Source organism: Heterodontus francisci, chromosome 9 (genome assembly GCF_036365525.1).
Source record: "Heterodontus francisci isolate sHetFra1 chromosome 9, sHetFra1.hap1, whole genome shotgun sequence".
Classification (NCBI taxonomy): domain Eukaryota; kingdom Metazoa; phylum Chordata; class Chondrichthyes; order Heterodontiformes; family Heterodontidae; genus Heterodontus; species Heterodontus francisci.
In genome coordinates, this window is record NC_090379.1 from 62,753,551 (window position 1) to 62,771,776 (window position 18,226).

Genomic DNA, 18,226 nt, shown 5'->3' on the forward strand with positions numbered 1-18,226 from the left:
CATGGAGCAACACCCTATTGCCATTACAGTTGACTGGTTTTAGCATTACACAACTGGAGCCAGATATTTGCAGGCAGAGTCAGCATAAATAAAATTATTTACCATTTTCAGTTTCTGTACTATCACAATTAAGACTGCTGTTTTTGGGCTGCCTATGCAGTGTTTACACAGGAGAAAAAAAAGATATTGGGTCAAGTTCTGTAGCAGTACCCCAACTGCAAAAGAAGTGTTTTTAGCTTACAGGTTGAAAAATGACTTACTTAAGACTCTGAGAAAAGGACAGATTCAGAAAGGTACCCTTCTTTTGTTGCACTGTTTGAGTCCTGAACAGTGTAATTTTATTCCAATTGGAAAATAACATTTTCTCGGTACCTGCTGTCAAACACAGATTTTGTTAGAAATTCAATGCCCATCAACTATTTAATATGCTTTATTTTAAACATTCTTGTGTTGTAACCTTCCCTATAAACTTTGGACTGCTGTTTGCATCCGTAACTTAGTTTAGGAAGTGAAAATCTTTTGTCAGTATTAATATTGCAACACAAATGTGCATAACATTGGCCATATAGAAATTAGCTCTGTAATGAATATTTTGACCACCTAGTGTTCTCGGGACTTTGTGGTTACACATCCTTTATTCAAATGCTTAGCGACATGCCTGGTTCCTGTGTTTAATGAAGTGAATACATTTACCTCAGGACTTTAAAGAAATACATACAGATGGTACTAATTGTGAAACTGTATGATAAGAGGAGAAAAATACTACATCAAAGCAACTTAGTAAATGAATGTTTTACTAATAAAATGATTACAGTTTTATGATCTGAAATAAATTGCTGAGTGCTACATACAGTGTGTATTAATCTTTTTACTGCTGCTTTTATGAGATCTCACTAAGTAAAGGATGGATGAGGAGCAGAACAAGATTAGAGAGAAAGTGGGGGCTAAAGAATTATGCTGAAATTAGGAGCAAAGAATACTTGCCTTACTAGATTGCACATTAATGTGATCTTGCTGTAGTAATTCTGTGCCTGCTGTGGAACTGTTGCATAATATTAGAAGACTCCAGAATAACTAGAGCTTTGCTGGAATAGCATAATTTAAGATGGTGGACATGAAATCAGTTTTTTTGGATGGGGGAGACAGAGTGGTGCCAAATACTGTCGTAGGATGCAGATTTGTGCCATGACTTAGTTAGTCTCTAGCAAGAGATAGTTTGTAGTAAGGCATTTCCCAGAAGAGGTAGGGGGCAAGGAAACTCCAGGTGATTGTACACAAGATCAGAATAGCATTGGAAGAGATTTGGGATTGATGCAAGGGAAGATGAAATTCTAATGTCACTTAAAAATGAAGATGAAGGAATTTCCAAAGTTTCAAAAGTATTTCTTGTGTTGGATATTGGTCTCAAAGAAATCTCATTGCTAGCTTGCAAAATTTGCAATTTATCCAATTAGGGGATTTATTATAGATATCTTCAGAAATAATTACATCCTGGTACTTGGCCAATTGCATCAGATTGCAGTTTGAGCTGAAATCCATGTGATGAATGGAAAGATTTGATGTTTTTTGTCATACATTGAATTTTCTGATTTGTGCAACTGAAAATGGACAAAGAATAGTGAACTACTGTTTTAGCAATTTTGTAGACTGAAAAACTATATTCTTTGGTGTTACAAATGTGCTTTCTATTTGTATATTGAGCTATAAACAAATTTATGTTTTCATCCTCCACCACCACCACCTCCTAGTTTAATAAAGCTGTAAAGCACTTTGGAGAAGAAACCGGCAAAATACAGCCTGATGAATTCTTTGGGATTTTTGATCAGTTCCTCCAAGCCTTCGCAGAGGCTAAACAGGAAAATGAGAACATGAGGAAGAGAAAAGAGGAGGAGGAACGAAGGGCAAAAATGGAAGCACAGGTCAGATGATATGAATTTGATAGGAACATAAAAACTCTAGTGTGCAAGCTATAGATTTCCCATAGCCACAGTCATTTCTGCTCTTACTGCTTTTCATTTTTTTGTAACAAACTATCAGCAAATTTTCAGAATAAATAGGTATCCTTTGATTTTGATATTTGGAAATAATTGGAAGGTAGTAGCAGGAATGAATAACAATTATACTTTTTATATACTTTTATAAACTGTTTCATTGAATCAATCTGGATTGATGTCTAATATCTTGCTCTTCATTCCATGTCATTGCATTCAAAAGAAAGACAGACTTGCATTTATATAGCACCTTTCACAACCTCTGGATGTTGCAAAACGCTTTACAACCAATGAAGTACTTTTTGAAGTGTAGTAACTGTTGCAATGTAGGAAACATGGCAGCCATTTTTTGTTCAGCAAGCTCCTGCAATCAGCAATGTGATACTGACCATTTAATCTGTGTTTGTGATGTTGATTTGAGGGATAAATATTGCCCAGGACACTGAGGATAATTCCCCTGCTTTTTGAAATAATACCATGGAACCTTTTCAAATAATGCTGTTATTGGAAGTTACCAGGCTTCAGTGCCTTGGAAAATACTCCTTTTAAGAGAGAATTGGCACGGAGATTTGATTCATTTCCTCCCAAGTATGGTTGTTCCTTCCTGGCTTAATATTTGTGAAGTATGAACTGACTTAGCTTAGGTTAGGATGTAACAGATATTTATGACCAAAGGACCCTTTGCAGATTTCTAGCACAACAGCACTGATTGTGATACTTCTCCCTGTATGTTTATTTCCTGCTTTTATTGTAATGAATTACAAGTTGTATGCTACCAGTCTTGTATATGTTTCTTTATTGAGACATGGCCTGGAGTGTTCTGTGTTCTAGTTGGTCTGTAACCAGATTACTTTTTAAAAATTCATTTGCACGTGTAATATTATCAGTGGAACCCTTTTAGACCAATGTAATAATGGCTCCATTGGAATACTGGCAAAAAGGATGCTTGATTACTAGACTAACATGGGCATTTACAGATTTGATGAATAGATCTAGAAAGAATGCTTATTAATCCTTCCAACTGATGTTTTCTAAAGCATTTATCTGGTTTGAGAGGACATGATGGAGAGCAGGTACAGTACTTTCATATTAACAGGAGTAAGTTTTAGCCCTTTGAGTCTTTTCTATCATTCACTGAGATCATGGTTGATCTATGACCTAAATTCACATACTTGCCTTTGCCCCATATCCCTTGATGCTTTTGATTAACGAGAGTCTATTAATCTCAGATTTTAAATTAACAACTGCCCCAGCATCGATTGCTATTTGGGGAAGAGAGTTCCAAACTTTTACCACCCGTTGTGTATAGAGTTGTTTCCTTATTTCACTCCTGAAGGTGGCATCAAGTGCAGAAAAAATTGACTTTAAAAAAAAAAAATCAAGCAAGCTCCTGTAATATGTTTTTAAAATACGCATTTTCAAATTATTGCAATTCAGATTTTTATGAGTTCAGAATATTGTAGAACTGGTGTGGATCATCCTTATTCAGTCTAACAAAGGAGCTTGATATTGGACAAGTGAATTTTGTAGCAGAGGATCATTTTGACCCCCAGATATTTATATTAAATGAATTATTCAATTGCATTGTTCACAGCTGATATTGGATTGGCATCTGCAGATTAAAATCTATAAATTAGCTCTATCTAGTTTTCTCCACACTTGAAGTTAAATATCCTTTTTAATACAGAAAAGGTGTTCCAACTTTAAAATTGACATAAGTCATCGGGCTGAATTTTATACGGCCCTCAGCATCTGGAACAGTGACGGTGGGGGGCATGAAGATTGCTCCGGATGAGGCCTGCCACCGACCTCGACGCTGGCCGGGCCCGTCCCAATCTCAGCAGTAAGGCCTTGTGTCAGTACCCCCTCCCCCATGCTGCTCAGCGAGACCTGCATTACAATATGCAGATGGTCACATCATTCATTAACATGCAGGCCGCTGCAATTCAGACAGCAAGTTGAGATCTTCATCCTGGCGGCTGGCATCGACGCGCCTTCAGATCCCCGTCCGGGGAAATGAGGCGCGATTCCTGTGGGGAGGGGGGAGGAGGCATTTTTTTCAGTGCGGGGTCAAAATCTTTGATTTTTGTTGGGGGGGATAGTGGGAAGGGGTAGAGGGCTAGAGTTTATGAACTTTGGGGGGATGCGGGGAGGTCAGGTAATCAAGGTAAGTATTTTGGGGGGGTGAGTGGGCAAGGAGTTAAATGTAAGGCTATGGGGGGGGGGGTGGGTAGCGGTGGGCGTGGGAATGGAAAGATTTTAAAAATTATTTTTAAGACTCATAAATACAAGTTGCCTTTAAGATTTGAAATGGTCATTTGGAGCTCTAAGCCCTATAAAATTGGCTGCGTAGTGGCACCGGATGCTGCTACCAGGGACGGCTCGCCCGCCCCCTCCACGCCTTTTGGGGGTAGGTGACCCAGGCATGCTAATGAGCCAGCGCGTTTAGGATCATGGCCCATCGTGTCTGTACCGGCCGAAAAACGATTCACCTATACTAATCTCACCTTTCAGCATTTGGTCCATAGCCCTGCAGATTATGGCACTTGAGATGCATATCGAGATCCCCAACACCCTCTGGGTGTAAAGGGTTTTCCTCATCCCGCCTCTATTTTTTCTACCAATCTATGCCGCCTCATTACTGACCCCTTTGCTAAGGTGAATAAACCCTTCCGCTATATCCAGGCCCCTCAAAATTTTGTACATTTCAGTCAGATCTCCCCTCAGTCTTCTCTGTTCCAAGGAGAACAACCCCAGCCTATCCAATCTTTGCTCATAGCTGCATTTTTCCAGTCCTGGCAGCATCCTCGTAAATCTCCTCGGTGCCCTCTCTCATGTAATTACATCCTTTCTGTAATGAGCTGACCAGAATTGCACAAAGTACTCAAGTTGTGGCCTAACCAATGAGTTATGCAGTTCCAGCATAACCTCCCTGCTCTTATATTCTATACCTCGGCTAATAAAGGAAAGGATTCTATATGCCTTCTTAACTACCTTATTGACCTGTCCTGCTACCCTCAGGGTTCTGTGGACATTCACTCCAGGGTTCTGTGGACATTCACTCCAAGGTTCCTCACTTACTCCACACTTCTCCGTATTTTCCCAATAATCGTGTATTCGTTTGACCTCCCCAAATGCATCACCTCACACCTCTCCAGGCTGAATTTCATTTGCCACTTCTCTGCCCATCAGACCAGACCATCAATATCTTGTTGCAACCTACTGCTATTCTCCTCACTGTTTACCACACAGCCAATCTTTGTGTCGTCTGCAGATTTCTTGATCATGGTCCCTACGATTAAGTGCAAATCGTTAATATATACCACAAAAAGCAGGTGACCCATCAGTGAGCACTGCGGAACGCCACTGGAAACAGCCCTCCAGTCGCTAAAACACTCGTCAACAATTACCCTTTATTTACTGCCACTGAGCCAATTTTGTATCCACCTTGCTGCACTTCCCTGGCTCCCATGGGATTTTATTTTTTTAACCAATCTGCCATGTGGGACCTTGTCAAAAAGCCTTGCTAAGATCCATGTAGATCACATCAACTGCACTACTCATCGGATTTTTTCAAGAAGTAACAAAGAATATAGGTAAAGTTGGTCAAACAAGATCTTCCCTAAACAAATCCATGCTGACTATCCTTGATTAGCCTGTGCCTTTCTAAGTGACAGTTTATTCTGTCTCTCTGAATAGATTTTGATAATTTGCCCACTACTGAGGTTAGACTGATTGGCCTATAATTACTTGGTCTATCCTTCGCTCCCTTTTTAAACAGAGGCACAACATTAGCAGTTCTCCAATCCTCCAGCGCCACACCTGTATCCAATGAGGACTGGAAAATGATGGTGAGACCTTCCGCTATTTCCCCTCTCGCTTCTTTCAACAGCCGAGGGTACATTTCATCTGGCCTTGCTGATTTTATCAACTTGCAAGGATGCTAATCCCATTAATACTTACTCTCTCCCTACGTTTATCACATCCAATACTTCACACTCCTCCTTAACTACAATATCTGCGTTGTCTCCCTCTTCTGTGAAGACAGACGCAAAGTATTCATTAAGAACCCTACCACCATCTTCTGCCCCTACACATAGGTTACCTTTTTGGTCTTTTATGGGCCCTAATCTCTCCTTAGTTATCCTCTTACTCTTAATGTATTGATAAAACATCTTTGGGTTTACCTTGAGTTTGCTTGCTAATATTCTTTCATGCCCTCTCTTTGCTTTCCTAATTTGCTTTTTGATTTCACCCCTCCACTTTCTATACTCGTCTTGGCTTTCTGTAGTATTGAGTTCTCGGTGTCGGACATAAGCTTTCCTTTTCTGCCTTATCTTACCCTGTAGGCTCCTTGACATCCGTGGGGCTTTAAATTTGGCCATGTCACCCTTTTTCTTTGTGGGAACATGCTGACTCTGAATTCCTTGAATCTCCCCTTCGAATGCCTCCCATTGCTCTGACACTGATTTACCTTCAAGTAGCTGTTTCCAGTCCACTTTTGCTAAATCATGCCTCAGTTTAGTAAAATTGGCCTTGCCCCAATTGAGAACTCTAACTCCTGTTCTATCTCTGTCCTTTTCCATAATTATGTTAAAATTGACTGAATTATGATCGTGACCACCAAAATGTTCTCCCAGTTGCCACTCCTTCCATCTGCCCATCTTCACTTCCTAAAACTAAGTCTAAAACTGCATCCTCTCTTGTTGACCTTGCTACATACTGGGCAAAAAAGTTCTCCTGAATGCACGATCAAGGATTCTGCTCCCTCAGTTCCTTTCACATTAAAACTATCCCAGTTAATATTGGGGTAGCTAAAATCCCCTACTATGACTGCCCTTCTTGCACTTCTCAGAGATTTGCCTGCATATCTGCTCTTCTGCCTCCCTCAGACTGTTTGAGGGTCTATCGTACACTCCCTGCAGTGTGACTACCCCTTTTTTGTTCCTTAGCTCAATCCATATGGCCTCATTTGATGAATCTTCCAACATACCATCCCTCCTCATAACTGTAATAGTTTCCTTGATCAAAATTGCCACTCCCCCTCCTTTTTTATACCCCTCCCTATCGCGTCTGAAAACCCTGTAACCAGGAACATTTAGCTGACATTTGTGTCCCTTCTTAAGCCATGTTTCTGTAATAGCTTTGATATCATACTACCACGTGTCTATCTGTGCCCTCAATTCATCTGCTTTATTTGCTATACTCCTTGCATTGAAATAGATACCCTTGAGCACTGCCAAACTTTTTTATTTTCTAACCTTTGTTTCTTCTGTCTTCCAGACTTGTCCATTAATTTTCTGCCTTCCATTTTCATTTCTGATTTTGTCCCAATTGAGTTTGCCCTCAGGTCTCCATCCCCCTGCCAAACTAGTTTAAACCTTCCCCAACAGCACTAGCAAACCATCCTGCAAGGCACTCAGTCCCAGCTCTGTTTAGGGGGAACTCGTCCAGGTCCCATCTCCCCCAGAGTCGGTCTCAATGTCCCAGGAATGTAAAGCCCTCCCTCTTGCACCATCTTTCCAGCCATGCATTCATCTATCTTATCCTTCTTTTCTATACTCACCGGCCCACGGCACTGTGAGTAATCTGGAGATTACTACTTTTGAGTCCTGCTTCCTAATTTCTTACCTAGCCCCCTAAATTCTGACTGCAGGACCACATCCCTCTTTCTACCTATATCGTTGGTTCCGATGTGGACCACAACTGCTGGCTGTTCACCCTCCCCCTTCAGGATGCTCTACAGCCGTTCATTGCATTCCTTGACCCTTGTACCAGGGAGGCAACACACCATCCTGGATTCACGTCTGCGGCCACAGAAACACCTGTCTGTTTCCCTGACTATCGAATCGCCTATCACTATGGATCTTCCAGTTTTCACTGTATCCTCCATGCAGCTGAGCTACACATGGTGCCTTGGCTCTGGCTGCACTCCCCAGGTGAAGCAGCGCTTTGCTCAGTATTCAGAATTGAATACCTGTTGGAGAGTGTGATGTAGTCAGGGGTCTCCTGCAGTACCCGTCTGATTCTTTTTGACTACCCGGTGGTCACCCATTCCCTCTCTCCCTGCTTACTGTTAAACTGTGGGGTGACCACATCTATAAACATGCTTTCCACATAGCTCCTATCCTCACGAATGAACAGCAGTGTTGCCAGCTGTTGCTGAAGTTCCAAAACCCAGAGCTCAAGTTGCTGCAATTCACAACACTTCCTGCACAAATTGTTCTCCAGGATACGGAAAGTATCCTGGAGCTCCTACATAATACAGGAGGTGCACTTTTGAGGTTGAAGCACCCTGCCATTCCTTTATTTATCAGTTGAACCTTTGTTACAGCTAAAAACAAACCTTACCAATATTACAAGGCCTTAAAATTATTAATAAAACCTTACTAGTACTGATAAATCCTACTTAAAATCAATACAGTTCACGAGTTCAAATAAACCTTACTTTAAAAAAAAAAGCCACTCATAGTCTAGTTATACAACACAGAACAGGCCCTTAAGCTGACCGTGTCCGCACTGGCCGTCAAGCGTATCTATCCTAATCCCATTTTCCAGCACTTGGCTCATCTAAATACTTAAATGTTGTGAGGGCTCCTGTCTCTAACACCCCTTCAGGCAGTGTGTTCCAGATTCCAACCACCCTCTGGGTGAAAAGGTTTTTCCTCAAATCCCTTCTAAACCTCCTGCCCCTTGCCTTAAATCTATGCCCCCTGGTCATTGACACCTCCGCCAAGAGAAAAGGTTTCTTCCTATCTACCCTATCTATGGTCCTCATAACTTTATACACCTCACTCAGGTCCCCCCTCAGGCTTCTCTGCTCTAAGGAAACCAACCCTAGCCTATCCAGTCTCTCTTCATAGCTGAAATGCTCCAGCCCAGGCAACATCCTGGTGAATCTCCTCTGTACCCTCCCCAGTGAAATCACATCCCTCCTATAGTGTGGTGACCAGAACTGTACACAGTACTCCAGCTGTGGCCTAACTAGCGTTTTATACAGCTCCATCATAACCTCCCTGCTCTTATATTCTATGCCTCGGCTAATAAAGGTAAGTATCCCATATGCCTTCTTAACCACTTTATCTACCTGCGCTGCTGTCTTCACTGATCTATGAACAAGTACACCAAGGTCCCTCTGTACTTCCTAGGGTCCTACCATCCATTGTATATTCCCTTGCCTTGTTATTCCTCCCAAAATACATCACCTCACACTTCTCAGGATTAAATTCCATTTGCCACTGCTCTGCCCATCTTACCAGCCCATCTATATCGTCCCATAATCTAAGGCTTTCCTGCTCACTATTTACGACACCACCAGTTTTTGTGTCATCTCCGAACTTGCTGATCATACCTCCTATATTCACGTCCAAATTATTAATGTAGACCACAAACAGTAAGGGTCCCAGCACTGATCCCTGCAGTACACCACAGGTCACAGGCTTCCAATTGCAAAAACAACCCTCGACCATCACCCTCTGTTTCCTGCCACTAAGCCAATTTTGGATCCAAACTGCCCTGGATTCCATGGACTCTTACCTGCTTGACCAATCTCCCATGCAGGACCTTATCAAAAGCCTTACTGAAGTCCATGTAGACTACATCAACTGTTTTACCCTCATCTACACATCTAGTCACCTCGAAAAATTCAATCAAATGTGTTAGACATGATCTCCCCCTGACAAAGCCATGCTGACTATCCTTGATTAATCCCTGTCTGTCCAAGTGGAGATTAATCCTGTCCCTCAGAATTTTTTCCAATAGTTTCCCTACCACTAATGTTAGACTCACTGGCCTGTAATTACCTGGTTTATCCCTATTACCCTTCTTGAATAATGGTTCCAGATTTGCTGTACACCAGTCCTCTGGCACTTCTGCTGTGGCCAGAGAGGATTTGAAAATTTGTGTCAGAGCCCCTGCAATCTCCTCCCTTGCCTCACATAGCCTAGGATACATCTCATCTGGGCCTGGGAATTTATCCACTTTTAAGCCAGCTAAAACTGCTAATACCTCCTCCCTTTCAATGCTAATTTGTTTAAATATATCGCAATCCCCCTCCCTGATCTCTGCAGCTACATCGTCCTTCTCCACAGTGAACTCAGATGAAAAGTAATCATTTAAAACCTCACCTTCGTCCTCCAGCTCCACACACACATTGCCACTTTGGTCCTGAATGGGCCCTACTCTTTCCCTGGTTATCCTCTTTCCCTTAATATACTTATAAACCGTCTTGGGATTTTCCTTTACCTTGCCCACCGGTGTTTTTTCGTGCCCCTTCTTCGCTCTCCTAATTACTTTTTTAAGTACCCCCCTACACTTTCTATACTCCTCTAGGGCCTCCGCTGTTTTCAGCCCTCTGAAGCTTCCATAAGCCTCCCTTTTTTTTCCTTATCCAATCCTCTATATCCTTCGACATCCAGGGCCCCCTGGACATATTGGTCCTACCCTTCGCTTTTATGGGAACATGTCTGCCCTGAATACTCACTATTTCCTTTTTTAATGACTTCCACTGGTCTGATGTAGACTTTCCTACAAGTAGCTGCTCCCAGTCCACTTTGGCCAGATCCTGTTTTATCATATTGAAATTGGCCTTCCCCCAATTCAGTACCTTTATTTCCAGTCCATCTTTGTCCTTTTCCATAACTACCTTAAATCTTATAGTTATGGTCAATATCCCCGAAATGCTTCCCCACTGACACTTCTACCACTTGTCCAGCTTCATTCCCTAAGATTAGGTCCAGTACCACCCTTCTCTTGTCGGACTTTCTACGTGCTAGCTCAAAAAGCTCTCCTAGATGCACTTTAAGAATTCTGCCCCCTTTAAGCCTTCTGCTGTAAGACTATCCCAGTTAATGTTGGGGAAGTTGAAATCCCTACTATTATTACCCTATTTTACACCTCTGAGATTTGCCTACATATCTGCTCCTCTATCTCTCCCTGACTGTTTGGAGGCTTGCAGTACACCCTTATTATTAGTACTTAATTTCTTATTCATTTTTAGTCTGCCAGTTGTTGCGACACTACATAACCCAGCTATTTACACACGCATCCTTACAGTAATGTACGAACCCAGCTATTTACTGATACTCCCTAACAGCGGTTACTCACCAACCAATCACCCTGCAGCTTTCCTGTGATGCCACTGTTCACTTTGTTTTCAAACTCGGGCGCACCTGGACTCCTCTCCGCGAGAGCATGGCTACCCGACCCCAACCCGACCAGACTCGACGACATGTGTTGGGTTCGGGCTGGGTCTCTCTTCCGGGTCCGGCATTCGGGCTCAGGTCGGGCAGAATCAGACTCAGTGCTCCTTTTTGCTCCGAGGGAAAGGGGAAGTAAGCTGATCAACCAGAAGTCTTCAATCAAACAGTACTACTGTACTAGAGTCCTGATCACTATCCAATGAACCCGGCCACAAACTAAAGTGCTTGTGTGTGAAAGTTGCAGGGGAGGGAGGGAAGGGGGGGGGGGGGCGGTGGTGTGCCGTTGGTGACAAAATCAAGCTCCGATTCCCAACTCCATCTGTACGATTCTGCAGCAATAGCCTGCTGCCAGAACAGAGGATCCAAGGTAGAACACAAATTCTTTGATATAATTAACTTCATTCCAGTGGTTGGGTCGGGCGCAGGAAAAAATCAAAGGACTCGGGGCCCAGGTCGGGTTCAGGTTGGATGTGATCAAGACTGGCCCGGATCGGGTTTCAATTGCATACCCGAGCAGGCCTTTGCTCTCCCGGAAGGTAAGTGCTCTAGGCCGCAATCCTCGGGCTGCGTTTATCAGCTCCCCACTTAGTGTTATTCCCGCAGATCTGCTCCTCTCCCGGAAGGTAATATTGGCTTGAGATATGAGATACACTAGTACTGACAAAGTCAGTCGCGTAACTCATCAAGTGAGTTATAGTTGGTGGAGATATTCCTCATATTGCTGGCTGTTGGATGTTTATACAGTTTTATTTCCCCCCCCGAACTTGTCTTTTAACGTCTTGTGGTTGGTTCCTATCACCAGAAAATTGTGATGCCGCTTTGTCATTATGCTGTGCTGTAACAATAGCATTTTCTTCACAATAGGATATGTAATGGCTAACAGTAAAGATCTTCCACAAATAATGTTACATCGTCCTTGGGATATCAAGTGAGGTTGTGGTTTACAGTAAATTCTGCAATCCGTACTGTATATGTATAATATATGAACCATGGTCTTATTTTTCCAGTTGAAACAATTCACGGCTTTCACAAGTTCTTTTTCTTTTAGCTTAAAGAACAACGCGAAAGAGAACGCAAAGCAAAGAAGGCAAAAGAAGGTAGTGAGGAGGGAGGAGAATTTGATGACCTGGTTTCAGCTCTACGTTCAGGAGAAGTTTTTGATAAAGATTTCAAGCTAAAGCGCAACCGGAAGCGTGTCACCAGCCAAGTGACGGATGGTAGCCGAGAGCGACCAGTTACGAAGCTCAACTATTAAGCCATCACCTGTAGTGCAGAATTACGGCTGTGTAGCAGCCAGCTTACGTGTTACTGTCCTGTTGTGATTATACTGACCGATTATACTGCCGATTGGCCCTATTAATGGCTGCCGCTCTTCATAGCAGGCTCCCTTTCCCTCTTTGTAGCTGGGTTTTGCATGCACCACTGTTAATGAGAAGTTTGTTTATGTGGTGCTGAAGCACAGAAAACACTCGAGCATTCCTAGGATTCACACAACTGATGAGCAGAACTTGATGTTCATGATTTCATAATAAAAACATACCCTTCCACAAATGTTCGGCTGCATTAGCATTCCATCCAAACTGAATGAAAAATTAAGAGACCTAATGGATTAAAGATGGTGCTGATGCAATTAAGAAATTTATGGAGCTGATAATTACTTGGATTTGAATCTGAAGTGGCTGAGGCATGCTGGGAAGACCGTATCGACTTAAATAAGTGGAGCATAAAAGGAACATTTGAAATGTGTATTGCTGAAGACCCTCAAACATCTGTGGCTTTTGACCTGGTTCCAAGGAATTGAGTAATTTCCCTTGATCGTTTTTTAAAAACAGTTCTTAGTTGGGAAATATTTTATTTTAAACACTGTTTACTCAAACTATTTTCTGACTGAAAATGAGTATGATCATGGGAATATGTTTATAGTACATCCAGATTTCCTTTTGTTTCTATAAAAACATTCCATAATTAATGGAGATGATAGTAAGGGTTCTCTGAAGGGACAACAAAATGTTGAACCTTTTTTCTTGCTGCTGGCAGCTCTACAGCAGGACCATAACCAGACACAAAATATAATTGAAATGGTTCTTGTCAGTTATTGGTTTGGGGGGTGTGGGGGGGAAAGGGGAGAATTGTTTAAAAGAAGAAAAAAAACTGTGCTTGAAACTTGAATAAAAAATGACTTTCATAACCTCGTATCTAACTATAACTCACAACTAAAGTCTGAAAATGGCTATTGTAAAAAGGACAGTGTGAATAATTCAGGACAATCGAACTCTACAGCCTATTTATATTTGGACATATTTGGGAAGAGGTGTCAGACATATATATTCAAGTACTGTAACAAAAAATTCAAATTTTCTAGCCAAATCATAAGGCATTAATTTGGTAGCAACTGATGAAGAGCCTTTCTTTTCACTGTAATGTGACTTGATCCCTTAACCAAAGTGCCTGCAAACAGGTTTGTGTTTATGAATAGGGCTCACTGTAGTAAAGTTTTGTGATTTCAGGATCTGATTTGTTTTAAAACTGTTTGGACACTGTGCAGTTTAAGCTATTGGCTAGGGGAAATAAGTGTTCTGATTGGTCCTGTAAAGAGTGAGAACACTATAAAAGCTTAGGTATGTGTGTGTGTGTGCGCGTGTGTGTGTGTATGTGTACATGAGTGAACACCCTGTCCTTCCTTACAGACTTTGATATACCCATTTTGCTTTTCCTTTCCAAAGCGGAAGTGTGAAAGCAGTTCCATGTGCCACTGTTATAAAGTGTTTTAGACTGGTGCTGGTTCGGGTAGAAGCTCATTGGTTTCTTGGGTTTATCTGACAAATTTTTTAAACAATGCCAAAAATGGTTATAATATTTGTAAACAGGAATGTACACTAAGGATATCATTTGTTTGGTAATTTAGTGGGATGTTGTCAATAACATGAGCAGTCACAAATGCTGTGTACCTTTTTGACTTGTAAGATCCTAATAAAATGCAATAAAGAAAAGTAGTTGAACAATTGTTTTGTGTATCCTGTCAAAAGATGGTGAATATTTGTAAGAAGTAGTTCTACAAAGTGTACCAGCCATTAAAATGCTCTTAAATTTCCAATGCTGGAAATTGAGATTTAATAGTACAAGAATAGTTTAATACCTCATACACTCTGGGATGTATTCATTATTGCTGTGTTATAGAACATTACAGCGCAGTACAGGCCCTTCGGCCCTCGATGTTGCGCCGACCTGTGAAACCATCTGACCTACACTATTCCACGGAGAAACTGGGAGAATGGAACGGAGTCAAGTTATAGACAGTTTTATAATGAAGCAGTGTATTATGGGTACAAACCTTATATATGTGATTGACATTTTGTTTAACCATTTTTAAAATATCTTCATTTTTCAGAGGACTGAAATCAGAATTTCAAAAAAGAACATGTCATCTTGGGGTTCTGTGCAGTGCAGCAACCTAATGTTGACAAGCTGACCTCATCAATTGTTGGAAAATCTGTATAGTAAAATCACCAGGCAGTCTTTTAGGTATTTTAGTGCTACTTGCAGACTTTTATTAAAATCCGACTTCAAGACCTTGCTACCCAATGATATATTTGAAGTATTTTAATATAAAATTCTGAGAGATTTGAAAACTAAATTCTATATTCCACATCTCACAACCATATAAAGTATAGTGTGTATATTGAATTGAATCCTCTTACTCCTGTAAACAAGTGCATGATTACATTTTAACACACAAATGCAGACAACTGAACAGAGTACAGTAAACCTGAAAGAAAGACTTGCATTTCTATAACACTATTCACAACTTCAGGATGTTCCGAAGTGCTTTACAGCTAATCAAGTACTTTTGAAATGTAGTCACTGTTGTAATGGAGGAAACCCAGCAGTCTCCCACAAACAGCAATGTAATAATGACCAGGTAATCTCTTTTGTGATGTTGAGGGATAAATATTGGCCAGAACATTGGGGATAACTCCCCTGCTGCCCTTCAAAATAGTGCCATGGGATCTTTTACATCCACTTGAGGGCAAACAGATCCATCATCTGAAAAACAGCAACTCCAACAGTGCGGCACTCCCTCTAATGCACTAGAATTTCAACTTAGATATTTATGGTCAAGTCTCTGGAGTGGAACTTGAACCCACACTTTCTGATTCAGAGATGAGAGTGCTACCAGCTGAACCAAGGCTTACAGTGCTTAGACTCAAACGTGGCCAAACATTGTTATTTAATTCTGATCAAAAACAGTCATGAAATTTAAAATAAGTCAATGGTTTGAAATCAATAGATTAAAAGAAAACAAATGGAAACTACCTTTAAGCTATTGAGGGGACTGTTTGTGTGTGGGGAATGTTCTTCATAGGAATCTACTTGCATAATTTTATTCTTGGGAAACATTGGTTTAATTATATTTTGTTGGAATCCTTCACTCTTGACTTAGTTACTCAAGCTTAAGTAATTGGGTCTATTTACTTTAGAGCAGTGTAAAGCGTAAAAGGCACCTGATGGGAGATAAATAACGGGTCGGAATGTGTACATAGTGTGACAACCTGGGGAGGTAGTTTAACCTTTTTTCGGAGTCGAGAGCCTCAGGAATGTGTCACTGGCTTCTACAGTGTGTGCTGCCTGTCTGCACACCATGAAGAGGGAGCTGGACTGATTCTTGGCTGAACAGAGATTGCAACTTATAAATGCTAAGTGGATGAACAGTCAATGTACACAAGATCAATAAGATCTTCTGGACTGATTTTGATTGCATGTGCGTTGTGTAGTAATTGATATCTTTCACCTTGGTACTCCAAAGCAATTGAAAGTTAGTACAGGCTAGGATTTGAACAAAACTTGTGCAGCTATTGAACAGAATTGCAAGTATTTGTCCAATTTGAAAGATGTGTGCATCAGTATCTCTTCACTTTTGGAATCTTAAGTTTAAATCCAGCCCAGACTGATGGAATAAATTTCTCTTTTGTTATGAAGGTCCAATGTTAAATGAACTGCCCACCTGGTTCCTGATAGGTCAGCCAAACAAGGTGTGTTAAAGAATTTTTCCAAAACTACTTGTTTATTTGTGCACAGGGTATGTTCAGAGGCAGATGGCAAAAGTAGATGGTTGTGGTTGTTGGATGTTAATCATCTCCGCTCCAGGGCATCACTGCAGGAGTTCCTCAGGGTAGTGTCCTAGGCCCAACCATCTTCAACTGCTTCATCGATGACCTTCCCTCCATCATAAGGTTAGAAAAGGGGATGTTCGCTGATGATTGCACAATGTTCAGCACCATCCTCAGATAGTGAAGCAGTCCGTGCAGCAACGCAGCAAGATCTGAACAATATCCAGTCTTGAGCAGATAAGTGGCAAGTAACACTCGTGCTACCCAAGTGCCAGGCAATGATTATGTCAAACGAGAGAATCTAACCATCTCCCCTGGACATTCAATGGCATTACAATCGCTGAATCCCCCACTATCAACATCCTGGGGGTTACCATTGACCAGAAACTGAACTGAAGTAGCCATATAAACACCGTGGCTACAAGAGCAGGTCAGAGGCTAGAAATCCTACGGCAAGTAACTCAGCTCTTGACTCCCTAAAGCCTGTCCAACTTCTACAAGGAACAAGTCAGGAGTGTGATGGAATACTCTCCACTTGCCTGGAAGGGTGCAGCTCCAACAACTCAAGAAGCTCGACACCTTCCAGGACAAAGCAGCCTGCTTCAGTGGCACCCCAACCACAAACATTTGGTCCCTCCACCACCGACGCACTGTGGCAGCAGGGTGTAAAAGATGCACTGCAGCAATGCACTGTGAGGCTCCTTAGCACCTTCCAAACCCAGTAGGACAAGGGCAACGAATGCATGGGAAAACCACCACCTCTGCAGGTTCCCCTCCAAGCCACACACCATCTTGACTTGGAATTATTAGCACTGTTCCTTCACTGTCACTGGGTCAAAATCCTGGAACTCCCTCAGCACCATAGGTGTACCTACCCCGCATGGATTGCAACGGTTCACGAAGTATCAGAATTATTTAGATGATTTGCTGTAGCACAAATGCACATGTATGACATGCCAGAAATAAGCTTTTAGAAAAGTTGTATTGAGTTTTTTAATGCAGCTCCGTTTAGTTAAAGGTAGCTGAATTTTGCATTTCAGCAATGAACAAGAAACAGCCACTTTTTTTTAAACATACATCTTTGAAATCATTTGGCCATTGTATTGTAATTACAAAGGTGACACATTAGAGTGATGAAGTTATCCAGCACAAAAACAGGCCCTTCGGCCTATCGTGTCCTTGCCGGCCATCAAGCACCTATCCTAATCCCATTTTCCAGCACTTGGCCCGTAGCCTTGTATGCTATGGTGTTTCAAGTGCTCATCTAAATACTTCTTAAATGTTGTGAGGGTTCCTGCCTCTGCCACCCCTTCAGGCAGAGTGTTCTAGACTCCAGCCACCCTCTGGGTGAAAAAGTTTTTCCTCAAATCATCTTTAAACCTCCTGCCCCTTACCTAAAATCTATTCGCCTGGCTATTGACACCTCCGCTGAGGGAAAAAGTTCCTTCCTATCTATGACTCTCATAATTTTGTATACCTCAAACAGGTCCCCCCTCAGCCTTCTCTGCTCTAAGGAAAACAACCCTATCCTATCCAGTCTCTCTTCATAGCTGAAATGCTCCAGCCCAGGCAACATCCTGGTGAATCTCCTCTGCACCCTCTCCAGTGCAATCACATCCTATAGTGTGGCGACCAGAACTGTACATAGTACTCCAGTTGTGGCCTAACTAGCGTTTTATACAGCTCCATCATAACCTCCCCGCTCGTATATTCTATGCCTTGGCTAATAAAGGCAAGTATCCCATATGCCTTCTTAACCACCTTATCTACCTGCGCTGCTGCCTTCAGTGATCTATGGACAAGTACACCAAGGTCCCTCTGTACTTCCTAGGGTCCTACCATCCATTGTATATTCCCTTGCCTTGTTAGGCCTCCCAAAATGCATCACCTCACTTCTCAGGATTAAATTCCATTTGCCACAGCTCTG

The 18,226-nt window shown here is 41.9% G+C and overlaps 1 protein-coding gene across 1 annotated transcript in view; it reads left to right on the forward strand.

Annotated features, from left to right (window-relative positions):
• daam1a (dishevelled associated activator of morphogenesis 1a) overlaps nucleotides 1-14,181 on the forward strand; it is a 182,130-nt gene extending 167,949 nt beyond the window's left edge. Inside the window, exons 25-26 of the mRNA XM_068039245.1 lie at nucleotides 1,749-1,919; nucleotides 12,240-14,181. Coding sequence (XP_067895346.1) covers nucleotides 1,749-1,919; nucleotides 12,240-12,446 — 378 coding nt within the window. The 3' untranslated portion in view covers nucleotides 12,447-14,181. The remainder of the gene's footprint in view (nucleotides 1-1,748; nucleotides 1,920-12,239) is intronic.
• Nucleotides 14,182-18,226: the final 4,045 nt, after the last annotated feature.